Genomic DNA, 21,107 nt, shown 5'->3' on the forward strand with positions numbered 1-21,107 from the left:
GTTTGGTTTTTTTTAATACAGTGGTGGGATTTGTATGCATTTGAAATCGGAATTCAGTGTTAAGCAACATGTAGAACATGATGTTTTGTGAAGTTTTGCATGCGGCAGGAAATGAGTCCTTTCATAGATGTACTTACTGCTTATTCTACATAAATAGGAGGATTACAATATTGTGTAGTCAATCCTTACTATGGTTTGGATTTGCAAAACAGTCTTAGGACAAAGAGAAAATGAAATAAAAGTAATTGTTTACATTATTTTTCAGTTTTTAAATTTCTTTGATTTGTGCTTGCCAGGGAGGATGGACTGCCCTGATGTGGGCATCATACAAAGGCCGTACTGAAGTAGCTAAACTGCTGCTTGAGAAAGGAGCGAATCCAAACATCACAGGAATGGTAAGTTTTAGTCTGAAATGATCCCTCCTTCAAAATGTTTGAAGTTCTGCATTGTACACTCGTCTTATTATCTTGATTAAGCATTTTGCATTTTTTTGCAATATGACATTAGTCACTGTACTTTGTGAAGTTGCTTTAATAGTCTGTGAGATAGCCACTGGGTTTTTTATTAATTTTGAACTTTATTAGTTGAAGCAAATGAGTGTACAGCTCATAATAAGATTCAAATTATCAGGAGAGGAAATAATAGAAAAGATAAGTAGTGCATCTAATACTACTTGTATAACAGCTGTCATTTTTCTGCATCTGTAAAAGTTAAGTAACTAATGTGTACAGTTCAGAGGCTTAAACTATATAAATGTGTACCGTACATGCTAGAGAATTAAAAAACCCTAATATTTTGAGATTAGTTCATTTTATGGGGACATTCTGTAAAAGCATAGCCATGTTGAAGCTTGACTGAACATTTTGTTTGTACTGTCAGTTCTCTGGTGTTTGAGGCAACAGTGAACAGTCAAGGAAGAGCATCAGTTGCCAGAACAACCTTTCTTCTGATGGTTGATTTCCTCTGGTTTGCATGGCATGACTCCTCTGCAGTCCTGACTGCTTAGGGATATTGCATAGCTGTCTGTTGCTTCCTTCCTGCAGTACAAATGTTCATATTAAGATGAGGCTGTGAATTTATAAACCTTGCTTAAAGAGTTTTTCTAGACATTGTACCAGGTAACAATTATTGATATGTAGCTACATTTTTTTCTGTATATTCATTCTTCTGTGGGTTTATCTTCTCTCGGAGCATTGTTTTGTTTGTGGAAAATAATTAAAATAATTCAGACTATAATTATTTTTTTGGTTCTTTAATTCTAAGCAATACAGTGTTTATCCAATTATTTGGGCAGCAGGACGGGGCCATGCAGATATAGTACATCTCTTACTGCAACATGGAGCTAAAGTGAACTGCTCTGACAAAGTAAGTTATATCTAAATAACATTTAATTTCTGTAATGCTTGATAAATTTCTTGTAAAATATGGGGTTTTGATTGGAAAACATGTGCTGTTATATTTTGCCCATGAAATTAGAATTAGTTGTTATGCTTGAAAGAGGTTTTGCCATAGTATGCTGAAGATGATTGTGCACATTTATTTCAGTGGAGCACCCTGCTATTTTCTGAGCTACTGGAAACCTTGCTATCCTAGGTTGTATAGAAAAATAATTCTTACAGCTACCATCTACAGAAGAAAAGAAAAGTTGAAATGACTTTTCAAATGTTTGTGTTAATTCGCAAGACCAAATTCTATCTTTGTAAAAACTTAAGCAATAAAGTATAGGATAAATAACTTGATTGTATTCAAAGAGTAACATGATAAAATGTTGTAAATGTTTTTTTCAGTATGGAACCACCCCATTGGTTTGGGCAGCGAGGAAAGGTCATTTGGAGTGTGTGAAATATTTGCTGCAGATGGGAGCTGATGTTGATCAAGAAGGAGCTGTAAGTAACTGTTCATTTTGCAGTGATGAGCAGTGGGTACATACCTCTGTGTGACCTGTGTCATTTTATAATACAAATACCAAGAAATACATGAAAGGATGAAATGTTAGTATTACTCTCAGTGTATTACTTTCCAGCCATTTGCAGACTGCATGTGCAAATTATTGAAACTTCTTTGTGCCTTTTAATAAAAATATGATGTAACTAGGGAACTGTATTGACAGTGGGCACACTAGTATGTTAAGTGTAATTTTTAATGAACGTAATGAATTTAGGTAATTGTAATCTGAAGGTTAACACTATCAAAATTCAATCTGTATCCAAGCCCCATATGTCAAATATCTTATTCCTCAGTGCTATTTGAAAAGTAAGTCAAACAGAAAGTATCTGTTGAAAATAATAATGGTGAGTGGGCCTTTTCAGAAGTTGAAATTTTATCAGGAGTTTTCAGCTACATATTGTTTTTAAATAAAACAGATTACGTTTAAATTGCTTATCAAAATAAAAAACCAAAAAACGGTTAAAAGTGGAAAATTGGGAAAACTTCTGGTATTCATATGATTATTTCTGAAGTTCTTCAAAAACCCTCATTGTGAACAGCATTGGTAGACCTGGGTGCTCTGATTATACTATATTCCCATATGACAAGAAAATTATTTTATCATGCACGTGGCATTCAGGAGTTATAATAAACTGATGTGAGCTTTGCTGTTTGCATTTGAAGTGTTCTCTACTCTTGCACTTAGTTTGTTTCTTTTTTTGAAAAAAGCATTACGGGAGCACTTTAGAACACAAAACTGAAGTAGCATTTGGATGGCAAAGAGAGTAATGTCTGAGTAATCTTTTGTTACTTAAACTGCTGATGTAATGATGATTGCTGTATCCACTGTACAGTAAAATCTGTTGGTTTTGTTTAAAGAATTCTATGACTGCACTTATTGTAGCAGTGAAGGGTGGCTATACTGACTCAGTAAAAGAAATACTGAAAAGGAACCCAAATGTAAACCTGACAGATAAAGATGGAAATACAGCTTTGATGATTGCATCGAAGGAGGGACATACTGAAATTGTGCAGGATCTTCTTGATGCTGGAACTTATGTGAACATTCCTGATCGAGTGAGTAAATTTTCATCATAATTGTTGTTTTATATATATGCAATAATAATGTATATTTAAATACCAGTGTATGCAGATTTGTAAATACGTGATTTTTCTGGCTTTCTGATTTTTCTGCCACCTAGGGGTATTTTTATGTATTGCTATTTTACAAGTATGGTATATTACAAGTATGATAAGCATGATAAACTAGAGAAACTACTCTTTCTCTTTGAGATTCTTGAATTGAGAGTTTCCTTAGATAATTTGTCATATCTGTAACGTATTAAAAAGCAAAAATTAAAATGCAAGCAGTCACTCCCTTCCTCAGGGTAATATTCGCTGCTGATCTTTTTTGTTTCTTCTTTTTGTTTAAAAAAAGGGCAAAAAAGTGAATTCGAGTTAAATGTGAAGAGATAACTACCTTGTTCTTTGGTAGAACTCCTATTCATCAGCACTTAGGTTTTCATTTAAGTCAAAAGTGTTTCTTTAAACAAGAATTAATATTAATACTGAGCTAATCTGTGGTTTTTTTGTGTATTAATACATGCGTTAGTGCTGTTAAAATTGCAAACCAATGCATTTTATAAAAAAGTATGCATTTAATTCAGCATGGACCTTTATCTTTTATGATGAAACTTTTTACTGGAACACTTGCAAATATTAAGGGAAGACTTCAAGATGTGTATGGTAACACTGTTTACCTGAGCTGTTCTGTGTGCCTGAGCTGTAGGTGCATTGCTCAGCAGAGATGTGCAGCGTGGACACTGCCCAGAGTGTGAATCTGCTTGCTCAGGGTGTTTTATTTGGGTGCTTATACAGGTGCTTTGGACTGTCTGCATTGTCCTCTTCACAGTCAGGTTTTTCTGAAGTGTCAGAGGCAGGCCAAGCACTGCAGCCTTGGGGCTGTAGGTGCTTAAATACCTAAACTTAGATGCCTCTGTCAAGGTCAGTGATTTAGTTCAGAGCAGTAATATGCTTTTGAGGCTGCATTGCCAGTTTCTAAGTTGGATTGCTTGGGGTTGCAGAGAATAGAGGAAAACTTTCTAATTATTTGCCTTATAAATTTAAAAGGCTTTTTTGATGCATTTCCTGTATTTCAAGTGTCAGTGCATTTCTTGGATTGTTTGGTACTGAGCTGCAGTGTTGCATGTGACAACAAATTTGGTCTTGGGCACATATCAAAGCAAAATTTTAAATATCTAAGAAAATGCTTTGCAATCTCCCTACCTCTTCTTCCACAGTGTTCTACAAGGTCTACATTCCTGTGCTTTTAGGAATGATAAATTACAACTGTTAGTGCAACTGACTGTATTCCAAAAATATACCAAACAATGAGTACTCCTAGTTTCAGATGCTAGAGTAGATTTTGATAAAGAAAATTTCTAGGTCTGCAGCCAGGTGTGTAATGACTGTGATTGATGGGGGATTTACTACTACTGAGCTCTCTGAGTTCCACACTTGTTATTTTGCTATACTTTTATTTATTTTTCCTGTGTCATCATAAAAAGAATATTAGTTAATTTCAGGGTTTTATGTTCTGAAATTCTAGTATATGCTTAAGTATGTTAAAATCAGAAGCCTTAGGTGCAATTGTAACTTTGTTTTATGAATATACAACTCCATTTACCGCACCAAAATATTCTTTCTTTTGATCAGCTGGGGATAAAATCAGCCTTCTGCTTTTTTTCTTTATAACAGCATAGTGTATGTAAACAAGATAGCAGGCAAATCTGCACCAAAAAAAGGCATAAAATTGTTTAAAATTCTTGAAGTCTTCTGTCAGCTTTGAAACATCTAAAGGAGTCAGTCAACATTATTGTCAACATTATTTAAGAAGGTTATTACTGTGAGTGGTTGGTCTTCCTATGAACACAGAGTACAAATGTGTTTTTTTCATATTCATTATAGTTTATGCTGTTATTTTTTAGGATAATAGTTTAAGCTAGACTTATTTTTGGAGTGCTCGTTTTTCCACAACAATTTAATCTCTTTGAAAAAAAAGGTCAGAATGTTTTATTTTATATACCATTTTTTTCAGAGATAGAACTATATTTGTATCTTTTTTAAAAACAAGTGCAGATTTCTTAATGTAAATAGAAATAATGTGCATTTTGAGGCTATAATTTATTCTGTGTTACATTTCTTTTTCTTAAATAGTATTAATTAATGTTTAATATTCTTTCACATTTTTTCTAGAGTGGAGATACGGTGTTGATTGGGGCTGTTAGAGGTGGTCACGTTGAAATTGTGAGGGCACTGCTCCATAAATATGCTGATATAGATATCAGAGGTCAGGTAAGTACAGCAATGTAAGTGTTAGAGTAGTTCTAAAATAGGATGTGAATTGGAATGCCAAAAAAGTATATTGTGTTTCTGAAAACAGGGCTTTAAAACTTGTTCTGTCTACTCTGTAGGAAACCCAGGTTCCATCAATCAGGAAAAATACATCTTGTTACTATGCTATTTTTAAGATATATGTAATTGTAATGACTTGTTAAGCAGCATTTTTTTCAGTTAATTTATATAATGGTTGAAAAGTAAAAGACATAAATTCAACTTATTTCATCTGCACTACTGAACAGATTTAAAATAGTGACATACTTAAAAAAACCCTTAGTATCATTATTTGGATAATATAATATTTTAAATTTAATATAAATTAAATATGATGCGCCTTAGATTATATTTGTTGTCAGTTCAGTTCTGTCACTGTGCTTGGTCGGTTCTTGTCTCCACCAACTTTCTATATTATGTTAACCACTGTTGTCAGTGATTTCCATGTTTTCTACCTACCCCTTAGTTCTTTTTTGTCCTTTGATTAAGGTATTATTTTTATTCTTCTGTTGGAAGCTCAGGTAGTTGTTTTTATTGTTACATTCAACTTGCTTTTGTTTACTTGAAGCTATTCAAATCACTCTGCTTTAGGCACACATGTTCTGCCAAGTTTGAACACAAAACTAACTGGTCCCTGAGAGCTGCAAAAGTCCAGTGCCTGCTCTGGATGAAGAGCATCTGTGAGAGGGCAGGAAGCTTTTAGTTTGGAGAAAAAGTAGTCTTTGGATCTCTTCCCCTAACCTGCCGTTGGAAACCTGTGTATCTCAGCTTCTTGCTGACATGGGTCTGAAAATCTGAAGCTTTTCAACATCTTGATAGGACTGAGGCAAGACAGAAATAGCAAGAGGACCCAGCCTCTTTGGTGGCAGGGAAGACTGTGGCTTCTGGCAGTGTGAAGTTACCTAAATAACCATTTGCAGTGGTTGATCTGGAGAATACTTTTGTGGCCTTATTGGCACAGCAGGAGTCGGTGCCATCAGAAGAAGGTCCTGGCTGTGCATCTCAGATCTTAGTTTAGGACCAGAAGTGTCAAAATCAGAGATGAGCAGTAGTGTTTAGCAACTCCCCTGCTGTTTGCCATGGCAGCTGCCTGCCAGCCAGACTTGTTCTGGGGAGAAGTGTTAACTGCCCAAATTTGTGATGTTACAGCAAAGTTGCTGAGTCTTGTCCAGCTTTTCAGCAACTGTGTTCCTTGCTGGTGATTCATTCATATGGTCACTAGCTGGTGAGTGCCTTCAGCAAATAAAGCATATAGCTCGAGAGTGAGTGATGGGGCAGTGGAGAGCTCAGGTGGTGTTCTCCTCAGCTTGTCTGGTAAGAGGAAGGGCCCAACTGGGAGCATCTGGCAGACCCGTGCCTGGCTGTGTAGCTGATATTGCTGCTGAGAAGATGACTACCTCAGGGTTGTGTCTTGTTGGAAGCCAGCTGATGGAAGGATAGAGAAGATGAAACACAAGTGGTCAGAGAGGAAAGAAATCTTAGTGACAAGGCTTATTAAACTGCTGAGAAAGGCTTTAAATTCAGTTTGCTGTGAAGCCCATGAGTGGAAGAGCTGCAAATGAAAGAAGCAAGCAAGGTAGAAGGCTGCAAGAGGCACTTTGACATTCCTGCTTAGAAGCAGGTGTGTGTTCAGAGGCTTTTCTTAAATGTCTCTACACAAGTATGCATCAAACAGAAAGAGTCATGGTGCAGTCACTAGGCTAAAAAAGATTTCAGGCACAGAGACTTTCTGGGACAGCACACATCACTGGAGTTGAAAATTAATGACACAAGCAGATTTGCAGCTCTGAACCATTCCCCCTGGTTTGATGACACAATGTCTGGCTGATCACCATTCTGGTACTTTGTGCTGACTTTCATGTCCTTTGACTTTTACAACCTGGCCTATAAAAAAAAGTTATTTTATTTTATTAGAAAACTTTTAAATTTGAGTTAAAACTGAATACTTTTATGTAGTTTTTGAAACTGTTTCAAGACAGGTTGAATCTGCTTGGATTGTTAAAACATCTTAATACCTTGCACAAGGGTTTTTAAAATAGATTTGTATTCTCTTGCCAGATTTTCATCCTCCCCACAAATTCTACTGCTGTGCAATTGGATTTAGTGGCCTTTCCCTTTGCCCTGAGCTGTGCTAAAATTTGCTGTATTATATGCTATTTTCAGTATATTATGGCTGTACTTTATATACAGTTTATGAAATTTATCCAAATGAATGAAAATGCCATTAGCATTTAATACTCTTTTTTTTTTTTTCAGGATAATAAAACTGCCTTATATTGGGCCGTTGAGAAAGGAAATGCTACAATGGTGAGGGATATCTTGCAATGCAATCCTGATACTGAAACATGTACCAAGGTAACAGAACTTTAATTGAATTGCTTTGTTTAACATCTTTTCTCAGCTCCTATGTGATGTTAAGATTATATTGAATTCAGTTTTTAGGAAGTCTTGGTACCTTGCATGCTGTAAAAAAGAAAATATTTTTTTCTAAAATACTGATTTTCAGCAGTAGTGATATCCCCATAAGTATGATTTCCTGTTAAATCCGTGATAGCAGGGAATGTGTGGATTCTTTATGTCAGCATCATTGACATGACCAGCAATAAGGACTAGAGAGCAGGTGCTACTGGAAACTGGGGAAAAGGGTTTCTGATATTACTGAGCAGGAGTTTGGGCCATTGTTGCATGTGCAGCAATAGAAGAAAAAGGAGAAAGTATGCACAGCACTGAGGTCTTTTCAAATACCTTGTATTGTATCTGAATCTTGTCTTTCTCTGTATTTTCTTCTTTGATTCTAAGCCAGTACTGGTTCTGGGGTACTTTTCCACAAACTTAAGTGCTGAAGTGTTGTTACACTTTTTTTACTATTTTTAATAAAAATTATCTTAAAAGTTTTAATTTTATTCTTAAAGGTTTTAATTTCTTACCCAATCACTATTTTTGTCTTGATTTTGAAGATATAGGGATTTTTATATTAGACCTACTTTTCCATTTTAGGATGGAGAAACACCACTTATAAAGGCAACCAAGATGAGAAATATTGAAATAGTAGAGCTTCTTCTGGACAAAGGAGCTAAGGTCTCTGCTGTAGACAAGGTAAAGGATATTAATTTGTTTACTTTAGTATATTTAATCATTTTAGATTTGCAGCAGGATTTTGTGGAGAGCTGTACAGAAAGAGAGCTTCCCATATGTTAATAATTAAATAGACCGTAATACTTAAATGCTTAGTCTCCCATATATTTAATAATTAAATAAATCAGAATACTTAAATGTAAATTTGTTTCCACTTTTAATGTATTGTTGTTCTATTGTTTGGGGTGTTTTTTGTGTTAGGGTGCTCTTAATAACTTGAAAAGAAAAAATCCAGGGCAGGAATAAAAATTTCACAGATAAACTAATTCTTAATGCTCTTGGAAAAAAGCATAAAGAGTGCTTGCTATTTGTCACTAATGTTAGTTTTTTATTAACAGACATTAAACTTAGCAATGCCAAGGACAAATAGAACTGGTTGTTGGTGTCTCCTTATGCATCACCTACTCTGACTGTTAGCCTTTTAATTACAGAAACATTTATTCAGTAGTTTTTTAATCTCTTAGTATTATGTTTAGGGCATATAAGTATTAATGTTGAGTTGATGTAAAAAGAAAGCTTTTACTGGGAAGTTTTTTTGAGCATTCTGAGCAGACATTGAAACAATTCTAACAAGCATTGTTTCTTGTTCTGAACAAGTCTCTGAATTTCCTAACAGACAGTTTCTAAATAGAGACTAGTTTTCATGAACCTTAAGATAGTTTCGTGAACCTTAAGATACTTTCTTTTTTAAATGCTTATATTAATGTATCTTAGATTTAGCATTCTAAGAACTACTTTTTCATATGTCTTTTCTGAAACATTTCTAATGCTTTTTTGAGGGGAAAAAATGTTTGCAGTAAGGCATTGATGCTTTTGAGTGCCTTAAGGTGTATTTCAAGGAAATAATACATCTACAACAATGTGGACTTTATGGTCTGTCAGTAATCTTAGAAATTCGTGGTAGATATTACTAGTTTTTCGCTTAATTGCAGAAAGGAGATACTCCACTTCATATTGCTATTCGTGGAAGAAGCCGGAAACTTGCTGAATTACTCTTAAGAAACCCAAAAGATGGTCGGTTGCTTTATAGACCCAACAAAACAGGAGAAACACCTTACAATATTGACTGTAGCCACCAGAAGAGTATTTTAACACAGATATTTGGTGCCAGTAAGTATAAGCATTTTTTTTAATCCCTCATCTATTGAGAATCCAGTTTATTCAATTCTGTATTGAAAAGTGGTAACAGATTTTTTCATGTTGCAACTAATGGCAAAGCTTTAAAAATAATTATTGGCAAAAAAAATTTTAGCATTCTGAAAGCCTAACAAAGGTCGAACATACCTTTTATTTTTGATTTTTGACACGGACTACTTTGCAAGTTCTGTTGATCACTTTGTTTTTACTTGGTTCTTGCTTGTGTAGGAATTACTTTCTTTGACTTTCTGTGATTTGGGATTTTGAGTCTTGTAAGCTTTAGTAATCGTGATAATTATATAACTTTTTGTGAATGATTTAAAATTCCTTTGAACAGAAATGTGCCAGTAATAACAGCTGTTATATGAGGGGAGTATATAAAAAATATGGGTGAACCTGTTGTGACTTTATGTCTGAAAATTGTCATATTGAAGAGCTTTCTTAAAGCAAAGTTGTGTAACATAGTATTTGTATTGCAGGACACTTGTCTCCCACGGAATCTGATGGTGACATGCTGGGTTATGATCTGTACAGCAGTGCTCTGGCTGATATTCTGAGTGAACCAACCATGCAGCCACCTATCTGTGTAGGCTTATATGCACAGTGGGGAAGTGGAAAATCTTTTCTGCTCAAGAAACTGGAAGGTAAAACTTCAATTAGCCTTTTTTGTAGGTTCCAATCTGTCTATAGAAAGCATCACATGGGAGTTATTAGTTTTTGTGAGAGTTGTTGGTCGATGTAATGTTGTATCTGGTCTCTGTGTCTGTGATAAAAGGATTTAAATTCTACTGTGGTTAGTTCATCCCTAGACTGCTTTGTTCATTTATCCAATGTCAAGACAGTCTTTTAAGTGTTACTGTCTATTGCCCTGTGAGTTTCCTGCAGCAATGAATCTACCCTTTAAGTATGACTGAAGGTCTGGCTGCCAAAATATGCCTTGCAGGGCCTGTTTGAGTGTCAAATCAGGTCAAATCAGGCCTCTTCTGCTGCACTATTTATTTACTGTGCAACGCATGTGCCTTTTTTTTCAAGTTTAAAATGAATTCAGGCTATTAATATTTTATTCTTTGTAGCATAATTGCTTTGCATCTAGGTTTTTTCCCCTTTCCTCTTATTTACTTGAAGCTTTTTGAACTATATGATATAGAGGAAAGCAAATGCAGGGTATGAAGTCAGTCAATATTTCCCCAGTGGAAATAGGCATCTTATTTACAGTTTTAGCTTTTTCTAACAAAGGATGCTTTTCTGAGATGCTTGGATGTAATTGAAAATACCTTTACCTGTCTTACTGTTTCCTTTTTTCTGTGATTTCTCTATTTTTAAAAGCTTCTGTATTAGCCAGAATGGGGGCTCTGCATTCATTTTTTTGCCTCGTGCCCCACATTATAAACAATAAGCATATTGGTTTTGACTGTGATGTTTATTGTGGGTGAGCTCTTACATGTTTGAAATGCTTCTTCAGTGTTTTCTTCCTCAGTCATGTTTTTATTCTGGAGTGTGTATCTGATGCTTCTTATTCAATAGAACCTAAATAAGTTTCTTCAGGAATTCCCGTGTTACTAAATAGGAAACGACAAACAGAAATAAATGCTGAAGCCTTCACACTGTACTGTTATAACTGACTATTTGAGGAATGTAGTCCATGTTTCAGTGATGGAGATTTTGGGTGGGTTTTTTTTTTTGACAGATATGGTGGCTTTTTTTTTCTTCATGTCAGAAAACATCTTTTACACTTTTGAAGTAGGATAGGAAATGGCATGACTTTTAATATGCTTTTAAAAGTAGAAAATCAACAGCAAAGAGTGCGAGTACTGTGTATTTAAAGGTTTTCATTCATTGCATGGATAAAAACTTTGGGTTTTGCACTGATGTTCTGATGTTTGAAGAAGAATTCAAGCATCCACTTTCTTTCTTTGAATCAGTAATAGGGATAAGTTATCCAATCTACAGAAAAAGTGTTTCATTTCAAATATGATCCATTCTAGAGTGGTTTCACATGTTAACTGGTCTTTGTCTTTTTGTTTTAGATGAAATGAAGACTTTTGCAGGACAGCAGATTGAACCTCTCTTTCAGTTCTCCTGGCTTGTTGTATTCCTCACACTTTTGCTGTGTGGAGGTCTTGGCTTATTGCTTGCTTTCACAGTGGATGCAAAGCTTGGAATAGCAGTGTCACTCAGCTTATTAGCAGTTCTTTACATTTTCTTTAGTAAGTCCTATTTTATATGAAGTTTGTGAAGGTTTTTAACTATTTTTTGAATTAAATATTGTTTTGTAGAACTGTTTTGTGATTCAGAAAAAAAATTATGAAATGGTTTTGTAGAAAATAAGACCCCTTTGGACCCTTTCCTTGTGTTTTGCATATAATTTGTGAGAGGGCATTCTAGAAAACAAAGAAGAATTTTGAATGTTATTTTCATTGTGTTACTCTTACCATTCTCATTTTTAGCCATAACTTCTAAAAGTTCATTAACTTTTTTGAAGAACTCCATGCTTTCTGTGTTCAAACTTCATGGCTGTTTCAGCTGTGAATGTTGACTAAAATAAAACTATAACATATTCTTAATTTTTAATATTTTAGCTGTAATTTACTTTGGTGGCCGAAGAGAAGGAGAGAGATGGAACTGGGCTTGGGTGTTAAGTACAAGGTTGGCAAGACATGTTGGGTATTTAGAGTTGCTTCTCAAACTCATGTTTGTGAACCCACCAGAACTACCAGAGCAAACCACTAAAGCTTTACCTGTCAGGTTAGTTACTTCATTTCTTTACTCATGAATGACTCATTCAGGTTCACTCTGATACTCCTCGAACTGTGCATTTTAATGTGCATGTTTATCTTCCTATGACAAGCTGTTGAGATTGCTGTTTGAAAAACAGTAGCCCTAGAAGATCATGAAGTTAAACTTTTCAGTGTGAAGAAGATAGTAATGTTTTCAAGAAAAACTATCTGCTTACATTGGTGAAAGTTACTGCTTTTTGGAATTAGGGGTTTTGACTATCATATTAATGAAAATTTGTACCAGACAAAATAAGAATTTTCTCGTATAGCTTATTGCATATTATGTTTAATGCTTGTTTTACTGATTGCTTCTGTTAAGGTCTTTTTTGGGGGGTCTTTTTTTTTCCTATAAGTAGAGCATCAGACTGCTCAAAGCTTCTAATTTACCTGAAAGCAAGAAAATTTACGCCATGTGTTTTATTATTTCAGTTACTTCTATTGTTTGGAGACTTCTGTTTTAGCCTGCTGGTGCTTCTATGTGATCTTGTGCTTTTGTAATTTTTTTTAATCCTCTATAAATATTTTAAAATAGATGAAAACACAGTTTCAAAAATACCTGTCAGTATCATAAAAATATTTTTATGTTTTCACTATCATCTGAGGTGCCATTAGTGATGTGATCACTTTTATCTTCTTAAGAAATCAAGTTTTAGAATAGGGAGTGGGGCAAAGAAGAGGTTGATAAATGGAGAAGAAATATTTAAATTCCATGTAGAGTTTACATTTTGTAACACTTGAAAAAAACTTCTGGCTGCAGAGATGCAGCAAGACTTTTTTTGATTGCCAGAAAATACTTTAAGCTTTCTAAAGTATACAAAATGCATGTGTTTTCTCTTTCAGATTTTTGTTTACAGACTACAATAGACTGTCCAGTGTAGGTGGAGAAACTTCATTGGCTGAGATGATTGCTACCCTCTCTGATGCATGTGAAAGGGAATTTGGTTTCTTAGCAACAAGGCTATTTCGAGTTTTCAAGACAGAAGATACACAAGGTTTTTTTTACCTGAATGACATTTCTGATTATTCCATTTCAGTGCACTGTTACCAGGGGTTCTGGTTTTTTGCTTTATAAGCTCTTTTTAGAAATTGTTGTAGCCATGCAGAAATTCATATAAAAGGGGAAATTCTTTATTGTTCTGGAGAGAAAAATGCCCCATTTTCTCTGCTAATCTTGATTTTATTGATATAATAAAGGGATATCTTCTGTGAAATACTGTTTTTAGAAGTGCCTATGGAAATGTATATTCACGTTACATCCTTATAGATGCAGCATATTTCCATAGCAATTAAGTCATTGTGTCTGAGTCAGGTAAAGGGAAAAGTATGTTTTTGTGTATTGCTAAGAGAAGTTTGTTTAGTTTATTAGATTTTAATTTAGAGCTTTTATGCTACTTATTCAAAATAATAAACGTGTAGAATATGTTGGTCCAAAGATAAAAGTTGCTGTCATCGGTTCTGGTAAGATGGGATGAAATATTCCTGCTTGATCCAAATGGAACAAGCTTTTTTCTTCTGTCCCATATGTAGATTTCTGGAAAATATTGTGAAGGAAGAGTTTCTAGATGGCAACTTTCAGTTAATTGAGGACTTATTTGTACTTTGAGTTTGATTTCAGTCAGTTACTTCTCATTTAATTTTAACCTTGTCCACAAATTGGGAAATCTGTTAGATGCTGTCTCCTCTCATAAAGTGAAATGTTTAGACTCTTCTGTCTTGCAAAGGGTAGAAAAAACATGCTATGTTTGCTATGCTCAGTTGTGTGCTGAACACAACTCACTCTTCATTGTTCTTTCTGAAATTAACTGCATGTTCTTTATGAAAGGAATGTGCCGTTTTTCACCCTTTTTTCCCATGTTAGGCGTGCTGCAGTTCTTCTCCTTAACCTCAGTAAAATGGCTTTCATGATGCTCTGATTTCTCCCAAAGATGTCTTGGGAATGGCACTGTAGTGCTGGCCTCTTGTGATTATTTGCAGTAATCATCCTTTCCCTTTCATTTTTAATCTTGGATTTCTCTTGTATTCCTTGGCTCTGTTGCCTTTCCATGTTATTCTTAATTATTTAATTGATTTTTAACATTTATTTTATCTGTTAGGTGATTTTGCACATCATCTCCTTTTCTCTTGTTGTTTGCAGGTGCAGGGTCATACATTTATTGTCTCTAGATGTTCACAGAAATTCCACGTAGGCTTATTTTTAGTCTTCTATATCTTAAATTTTTGTTACATCAGTAAACTCACAGACAAGCCTGTTTAATTGTCATTTCATTATTGTTGATTCCTATGTGTCTCTCTAATCCAGATCTGTCTCTTTCTAGCAAGAGGAAGCTTTCATTCCTACTTCAATATGTCTAGAACTGAATATAATGATAAGTGAGCTGTTATTCTTTATTTCCTGCCCCTCACTCCTCATTATGCATTTCTGTTTCTTTGTCCTGCAGCACAATCCTTTGTGTCACATGTGTGAGTGATATGAAAGACCTTTCCAACTCATACCCCAGTGTAGAGTATCATACATAGACCGTGTATAAACCTTGGATACTCTTTCCATGTAGCATATCTGGAATTTGATTTTTCCATTCCAGCTCAAATACTGGTTTTCAGCTGTCATCATTTTGCTTCAGATCATTCTGTGGTCTGCTCTTTGTTGTCAACAACTGTGTACAGAAGGTCGCAATTTTCTAGGTGTGTCCACCACTGGATGTGTAAAGGCCCTAAAGGCAGAGGCTGCTGCTTTGGAAAATGCTGTTTCTTTGGTCACTGATTTAGCTGTTTTAAGCTCCAACTGCAGTATTTCTTTGTCTCTTCCTTGTCGATCCACTTGAAGTCAGAAGGTCTGTGTTCTCTTCTGAGGCTCTTGTGATCTATCCAAACCGTATGTCCTCCTGTTTGTGTATGTTTTAGTGTGCAAGAATCATAGAATAGAATAGAATCGTAGAATCATAGAATTAACTGGGTTGGAAGAGACCTCCGAAATCATCAAGTCCCACCCTTGATCCAACCCCACTGTGATTACTAGATCATGGCACTCAGTGCCACATCCAGCCTCATCTTAAAAACCACCAGGGGCGGTGAATCCACCACCTCTCTGGGCAGGCCATTCCAATCAATGCCTGATCACTCAAGAAGGGATGGTCTCAGGCTGCAGCTTGCAATTTTGTTTTAATTCTCCATTGACACCGTTACTATTAGATTATGTCAGTACCAGGTTCCAGTTTAAAACTGAGTAGTACTGTTTTCCTAGGATTTATTTATGTAAATACACTTTACAGAGAGATACCACAAAACGGGTGATAACACTGATATAAAATCTGTTTAATAATTGTCATTTCCATCCATCGTGGATTTCCTGAAACAGTGGAAATAAACTGAAGATTAAATTAATATCTCTACTTCATAATTTCCAAGAATTTTGCAAATAGTAGATAATTTTCTTCCGTAGGTTTGTGGCTGGGTGATTACACTGCAGTAAGCTTTTGCAAGTTAGTGTTTTATGAGAAGTATGTAATTTAATAGATTTTGTACTCAACTGTCATTGCATTGCGTGTTCTTTCTAACAGCAAATACTTGCTTCTTAGGTAAAAAGAAATGGAAGAAAACTTGCTGCCTCCCATCCTTTGTGATTTTCCTGTTCATCTTGTCTTGCGTTGTGTCTGCGATTGCCCTGCTGGCGATTTTTAATGTGGAGTCAGCCAACATGACAGTCAATGTTATTCTTATAACAGTGACCTGTATTGTTGGTTTGGCCTTTTTCTTGAATTGCCGCACGTGGTGGCAAGTGATGGATTCAGTTTTGAACTCTCAGAGAAAACGCCTTCACAATGCTGCCTCCAAGCTTCATAAGTTGAAAAGCGAGGGGTTCATGAAGGTAAGCATTTTTGTGAATTGACCAGTAGAAACAAACCCTCAAACACGGAGCATTTTTAAGATGGAGTATCATTTAATTTCATCAGGCCAAGTCTCACAACTGGAGAATGAAACTTGATGAGTTTTTACTGACAGGAACCCTTCTGTGCCAGTGGTAATTGTGCTTAGTGTGTGAGATCTGTCTACTCAATCAGCAATGTTAAATTTTGATTAAGTTTTCAGTTTTCTGATTTTCTTTTTGCTGGGAGGAAGGTAGAAAAACAATTGTTCTAAACTATTAGTATTTAGTAAGAGTTTACTTTAGATCATAATACTAGAAAGAATAACTTTGCGAATCTTCTGCAGATGAAAAACCAAGCCTAACTTTATCTGTCTGCAAGACCTGTTTATTAAGGAATTTTAGCACTGAAAGAACACTCCAAAACAGTACACATATTAAATGAAAAATTATAGAAAGCACTATTGTTTTGCTGGGTTATATCTATAAACTGATAAAAACTGTACCCATCAGGCTGTCATCAAATCTCCTATATGCTCCTGTTTGAAAATGAAATTTAGAAGCATGGTGGTTACCTCTGTAGATTACAGCTAATATTTTGTGTTACAATATGTTGTGCAAATATTTTTCATAGATGATAAAGTAGTTTGAATTGAAAGGGACCTTTTAAAGGTCAAGTAATCCAATTTCCCTGTGAATTAGCCCTGCTGACTCCTGGGCAAAGACTCTCCTGTTTTGAGAAAGGTGAATGCTGTCTGATGCCAGCATGCCCGGTGCCGTGTTTTTGCAGCACAGAAAACCTTATCTGTGTCTTGGTACTGTTTCTTGACAGTTTTTTTTTGAGTGGTATTTATCTGACATAACTTCAGCCTTCTAGGAATTAAGTTTACCCTTTGGCCTCAAAGAAGAAAAATGGGTATTTCCTTTTAGTTTTTCATCTGTTTTCTGTCATCTTAATGTGCACATTCAAGATGAATCTAGTGATGAATAGATCAGATTTTAATGTCTACCTGTTAATTGGAGAAATTAGGGCAGGTGAATTCCACCTTTCTTTCTCTCTTAAGAGTGGTTGTTAAATGTGCAACAATGTTGAAAAGCTAAGAAATCTTCACATTGCATATCTTAAAAGGGAATGACTGAGCATTAGAGTAATAGCATAATGTGCTTGGCTGGAAGGCAGACAGAAAATTTTAGTGTACATTTTATGCCAAGCAATTTTTGAGGACTAGCTGAAGCTACAAATACTCTTTTATTTCCTCTTGAAATACTGTTTTACAGTGTGTGAATATTAGTTTCTTAAATAACATTGTAATGGAATTTAAATAAGGATAGTTTGTTACTTCAAGGTGAAATATGAGTTTCTGCTGTACATTTTTGTTCAAAAAGGAAATTAAAATGTTGGAAGTGACATCTTAGGACCTTTCAGTTTGATTATTTGTAAGTTTATTCTTGTAATCTTTTTGAAGCATTTTTGGGAGAAGTAGCAATCTGCAAAAAGAATTATAGGTATTTTTATGAGTTTAAAGTTTTATAGAGATGTCTTTTTCTTCTTTGCTTTTCATTTTTATAGGTTTTGAAATGTGAAGTGGAACTGATGGCCAAAATGGCAAAAACCATTGACAGCTTCACCCAGAACCAGACAAGGCTTGTTGTAATTATTGATGGATTGGATGCTTGTGAACAGGACAAAGTTTTACAGATGCTTGATACTGTGAGTTGGATCATTTTATGAAGATAATATCTGGATCATATGAATGATCTCTTCCACAGATGAGCTCGGATATGTGCAGTTATTGTGTATTTTCTGTAAAAAGAAGCTATGTTGTAGTAGGTTTCTTTGTACATTGTGCCACTTTGTGGACATTGGCATAAATGTAATACTAAGAGTGGTGGGTTTAAAAAGTTGGCAATTAAATCACATGTTAGTACTTTTGAAAAGTTTTGAAATAATCAGATGTAAACTATTGCAAGTATTTATCATGTTGAAACAAACTTACAATGTTTGGAGATGTTTTCATATTTACTCCTGAAGTCCTTTAGATGAAGAATGCTTAAATGCCCAGTATCTGTGGGGCTGGGACATACACCTCTTCGGGGATGACTTCCACCGTAACTGCTACAGCTAAATTGTCAAGTGTGGCTGTTTCTAATTGTGGATAAATTCTAACGTTAGAGATCTCATGTTGGAGAAGGTGACATCTCTATACATCTCTTGACCTCTCAGATTTATAACTTGAACAGAATGCATATAGAATGTTGAGTCAGGTGTTCAAAAGATCCGCAGTTGCAGTTAATTATTATTAACAAAGTGTAATATCTACTTTTTTACAGGTGCGAGTCTTGTTTTCAAAAGGCCCATTTATTGCTATTTTTGCAAGTGACCCACACATTATTATAAAGGCTATTAACCAGAATCTCAACAGTGTTCTCCGTGATTCAAACATAAATGGACACGATTACATGCGAAACATAGTCCATTTGCCCGTTTTTCTGAATAGCCGAGGGCTTAGTAATGCAAAGAAACTGATGGTGGCTTCAACAACCAACGGGGACATTCCTTATACAGATAGTGCAGGTAAGGTTATGCAGGAGGATGAGGTAGGAGTTACAAAACCAATGATCCAGGAATCTGGGGTTTGGAAAAAACTTTTTAAATAATTGATATGTCATTAGTGTTATTTTTATAAATCAGTCAAATATATATGAATGGAGAAAATGTCCACCTCTGTTTTCCCTTCCATAGGATTGCATGAAGAGGTTGACAGGAGAGTTTCTCAGAACAGTCTTGGAGACATGACCAAGCTTGGTAGCAAAACTGCTCTCAATAGGCGGGTGAGAAAGATTTTTAGACTACATTGAGATACTGGTAAAACCTTTTTTCTTCTATGTTTTTTTTTTTCCTTTCACATTTTCAATAAAACCAACTTGAAAGACTTACTAAACTGTTCTTATGAAATTTTTATAAATGATCCATGTAGGAAAAGGACATTCTTAAATTAGTAGACTGATGTTTTGTCCAAGAGGAAGAAGTGTGCCTGTTCACCGAAGTGTTCCTTTCCACAAAAATTAAATTCAGCTCTCTGTGAATGCTGAGATGATACAGCAAATGTCGTAGTAGTTATGATCTATGTATGCATGTATGTATATTTTGGATATTTTTTGTGTAAGCCTGGTGTTACATTATTGCAGGATGTTGCAACAAGGGACAATAATTGTGGAATTTCAAATAATAAGTACTAGATTTGTACTGCAACATGTCCACTGTGCCTTTTTCCTGCTTTCTGCTCTGTTTTCCCATCTTTGCATAAAATCAGAAGGTGGTTGAATAAAAGGTATCTCTGAAGTTGTGAAAAAAACCTCAGAGTCTGAGGATTCTGAGGTTTTTGAGCTGGCATAGGTAGAGACTGATGGAGTTAAGTAGCAGAGGAACCTGATAGTCACTTTAGTTTTAAAATGCAGTTAGCTTAGAGGGACAGTAGGAAAAGATGATGTCAATACTGAAATTAGTAAGCTTTTTACAAAATAGTTCTGTGTCAATCTATTTTACCCTCTCAGAATTGATGTGGAAGTAAAGCGTGTTACTCTTACCACTTCTTAGCTTCTGTGGAAATCATGTTGAGCTGTTACACAGCTAAATCAGAATTAAGTTCTGATAAATACATTTGGTATTTCATGTCAGCCTCACGGACACAAAAGCTCTAACTTTATAATGAAGTAAAACTGACGTATTTCAAATACACAACTCTTTTTGATACCAATCAATATTCTTTGCTTTTTTATGTCATTATCAGGATACTTACCGAAGACGCCAGATGCAGCGTACCATTACCCGCCAGATGTCTTTTGATTTGACCAAGCTGTTGGTTACAGAGGATTGGTTCAGTGATATCAGCCCCCAGACCATGAGAAGGTTGCTAAATATTGTTTCAGTGACAGGTAAGTGTGACATGGTTGTGTACAGTGAACGGTGTTGTGTTTTGGCTACTTGTAGTTACACTCAGACTTTTTAGTGTGTAAACTAAATCTAACAGGTCAGTCCATGTGTGCGAGAGAACCTTACAGACCATTCTGTGTCTATGAAGAACTTACATAATATTGACTTCAGTTGGGAGGAAAATGATTCTAGTCCACATTTTTAGAAAGTTTTGCATTTTTAAATTTTGAAGTGGGGCAAGAAAAGTACATTTTTCATTTTCATAACACCATAGTGTGAACAAAAGCTTGTAGTGATGATATCTGAAAGGGTAAGCTGCGAGGGAAAACCCAACTATGTATCCTGTTCCTTTTTGCTATGGATATTTAGAGTCCTTTATCCCTAAATGATTGTGTGGGGCTGATGGAAGCATTTTCAGACCTGTTTTTCTTCAGCAAAATACAATCAGGATTTGGTATCTCTGAGGTTTAGAAACTGGAAATAACTGGAACAGGACTTATGGAGGTTTAATAAAATCATGTTTCCTGTAGTAAGTGAGTAGGGAATGATTATTTACTGTCTTTTCTATTACAGACACTAAAAGGCACTGAGAAGCCCTACAGCTAACTGGTTCAGAACAAACAAATTGAGTTATTTTTTGCACTGTTTATAGTTAAGAGCATAAATCTGCAACAGATCTAAAATTCTGAGCTAATCTTTTAAATAAGTGTGCATTCTCCTAGCTTTGTCAATGCAATTTGTAGCATGAAATGTCTTGTTTTGACAAATTATAGTACAGATATGAAACTATAACAAAATCACAAACTGTCAGTTGTAAAATTAAACAAAAAAAAACCTTGCAAGAACACTTTTATTGTAGTATAATCTGTAGTTACACAGGATGATTTCATGAACAGCTTCATGAACAGAGCCTTCAGGCTGAAAGTTACGTGTCATTACCAGT

The 21,107-nt window shown here is 35.2% G+C and overlaps 1 protein-coding gene across 5 annotated transcripts in view; it reads left to right on the top strand.

Annotated features, from left to right (window-relative positions):
* KIDINS220 (kinase D interacting substrate 220) overlaps window positions 1–21,107 on the top strand; it is a 78,749-nt gene that overhangs the window by 15,694 nt on the left and 41,948 nt on the right. For all 5 annotated transcript variants that reach the window (XM_027890514.1, XM_027890515.1, XM_027890516.1 and 2 more), the window contains exons 5-21: window positions 297–395; window positions 1,264–1,365; window positions 1,788–1,886; window positions 2,806–3,003; window positions 5,182–5,280; window positions 7,576–7,674; window positions 8,317–8,415; window positions 9,387–9,564; window positions 10,071–10,235; window positions 11,619–11,798; window positions 12,171–12,336; window positions 13,209–13,360; window positions 15,944–16,233; window positions 17,801–17,941; window positions 18,562–18,805; window positions 18,974–19,062; window positions 20,022–20,166. In XM_027890514.1, coding sequence (XP_027746315.1) covers window positions 297–395; window positions 1,264–1,365; window positions 1,788–1,886; window positions 2,806–3,003; window positions 5,182–5,280; window positions 7,576–7,674; window positions 8,317–8,415; window positions 9,387–9,564; window positions 10,071–10,235; window positions 11,619–11,798; window positions 12,171–12,336; window positions 13,209–13,360; window positions 15,944–16,233; window positions 17,801–17,941; window positions 18,562–18,805; window positions 18,974–19,062; window positions 20,022–20,166 — 2,545 coding nt within the window. The remainder of the gene's footprint in view (window positions 1–296; window positions 396–1,263; window positions 1,366–1,787; window positions 1,887–2,805; window positions 3,004–5,181; window positions 5,281–7,575; window positions 7,675–8,316; window positions 8,416–9,386; window positions 9,565–10,070; window positions 10,236–11,618; window positions 11,799–12,170; window positions 12,337–13,208; window positions 13,361–15,943; window positions 16,234–17,800; window positions 17,942–18,561; window positions 18,806–18,973; window positions 19,063–20,021; window positions 20,167–21,107) is intronic.

The sequence above is a fragment of the Empidonax traillii genome, unplaced genomic scaffold (assembly GCF_003031625.1).
Source record: "Empidonax traillii isolate 1590-97213 ecotype Southwest subspecies unplaced genomic scaffold, ASM303162v1 scaffold291:size1517763, whole genome shotgun sequence".
Classification (NCBI taxonomy): Eukaryota; Metazoa; Chordata; class Aves; order Passeriformes; family Tyrannidae; genus Empidonax; species Empidonax traillii.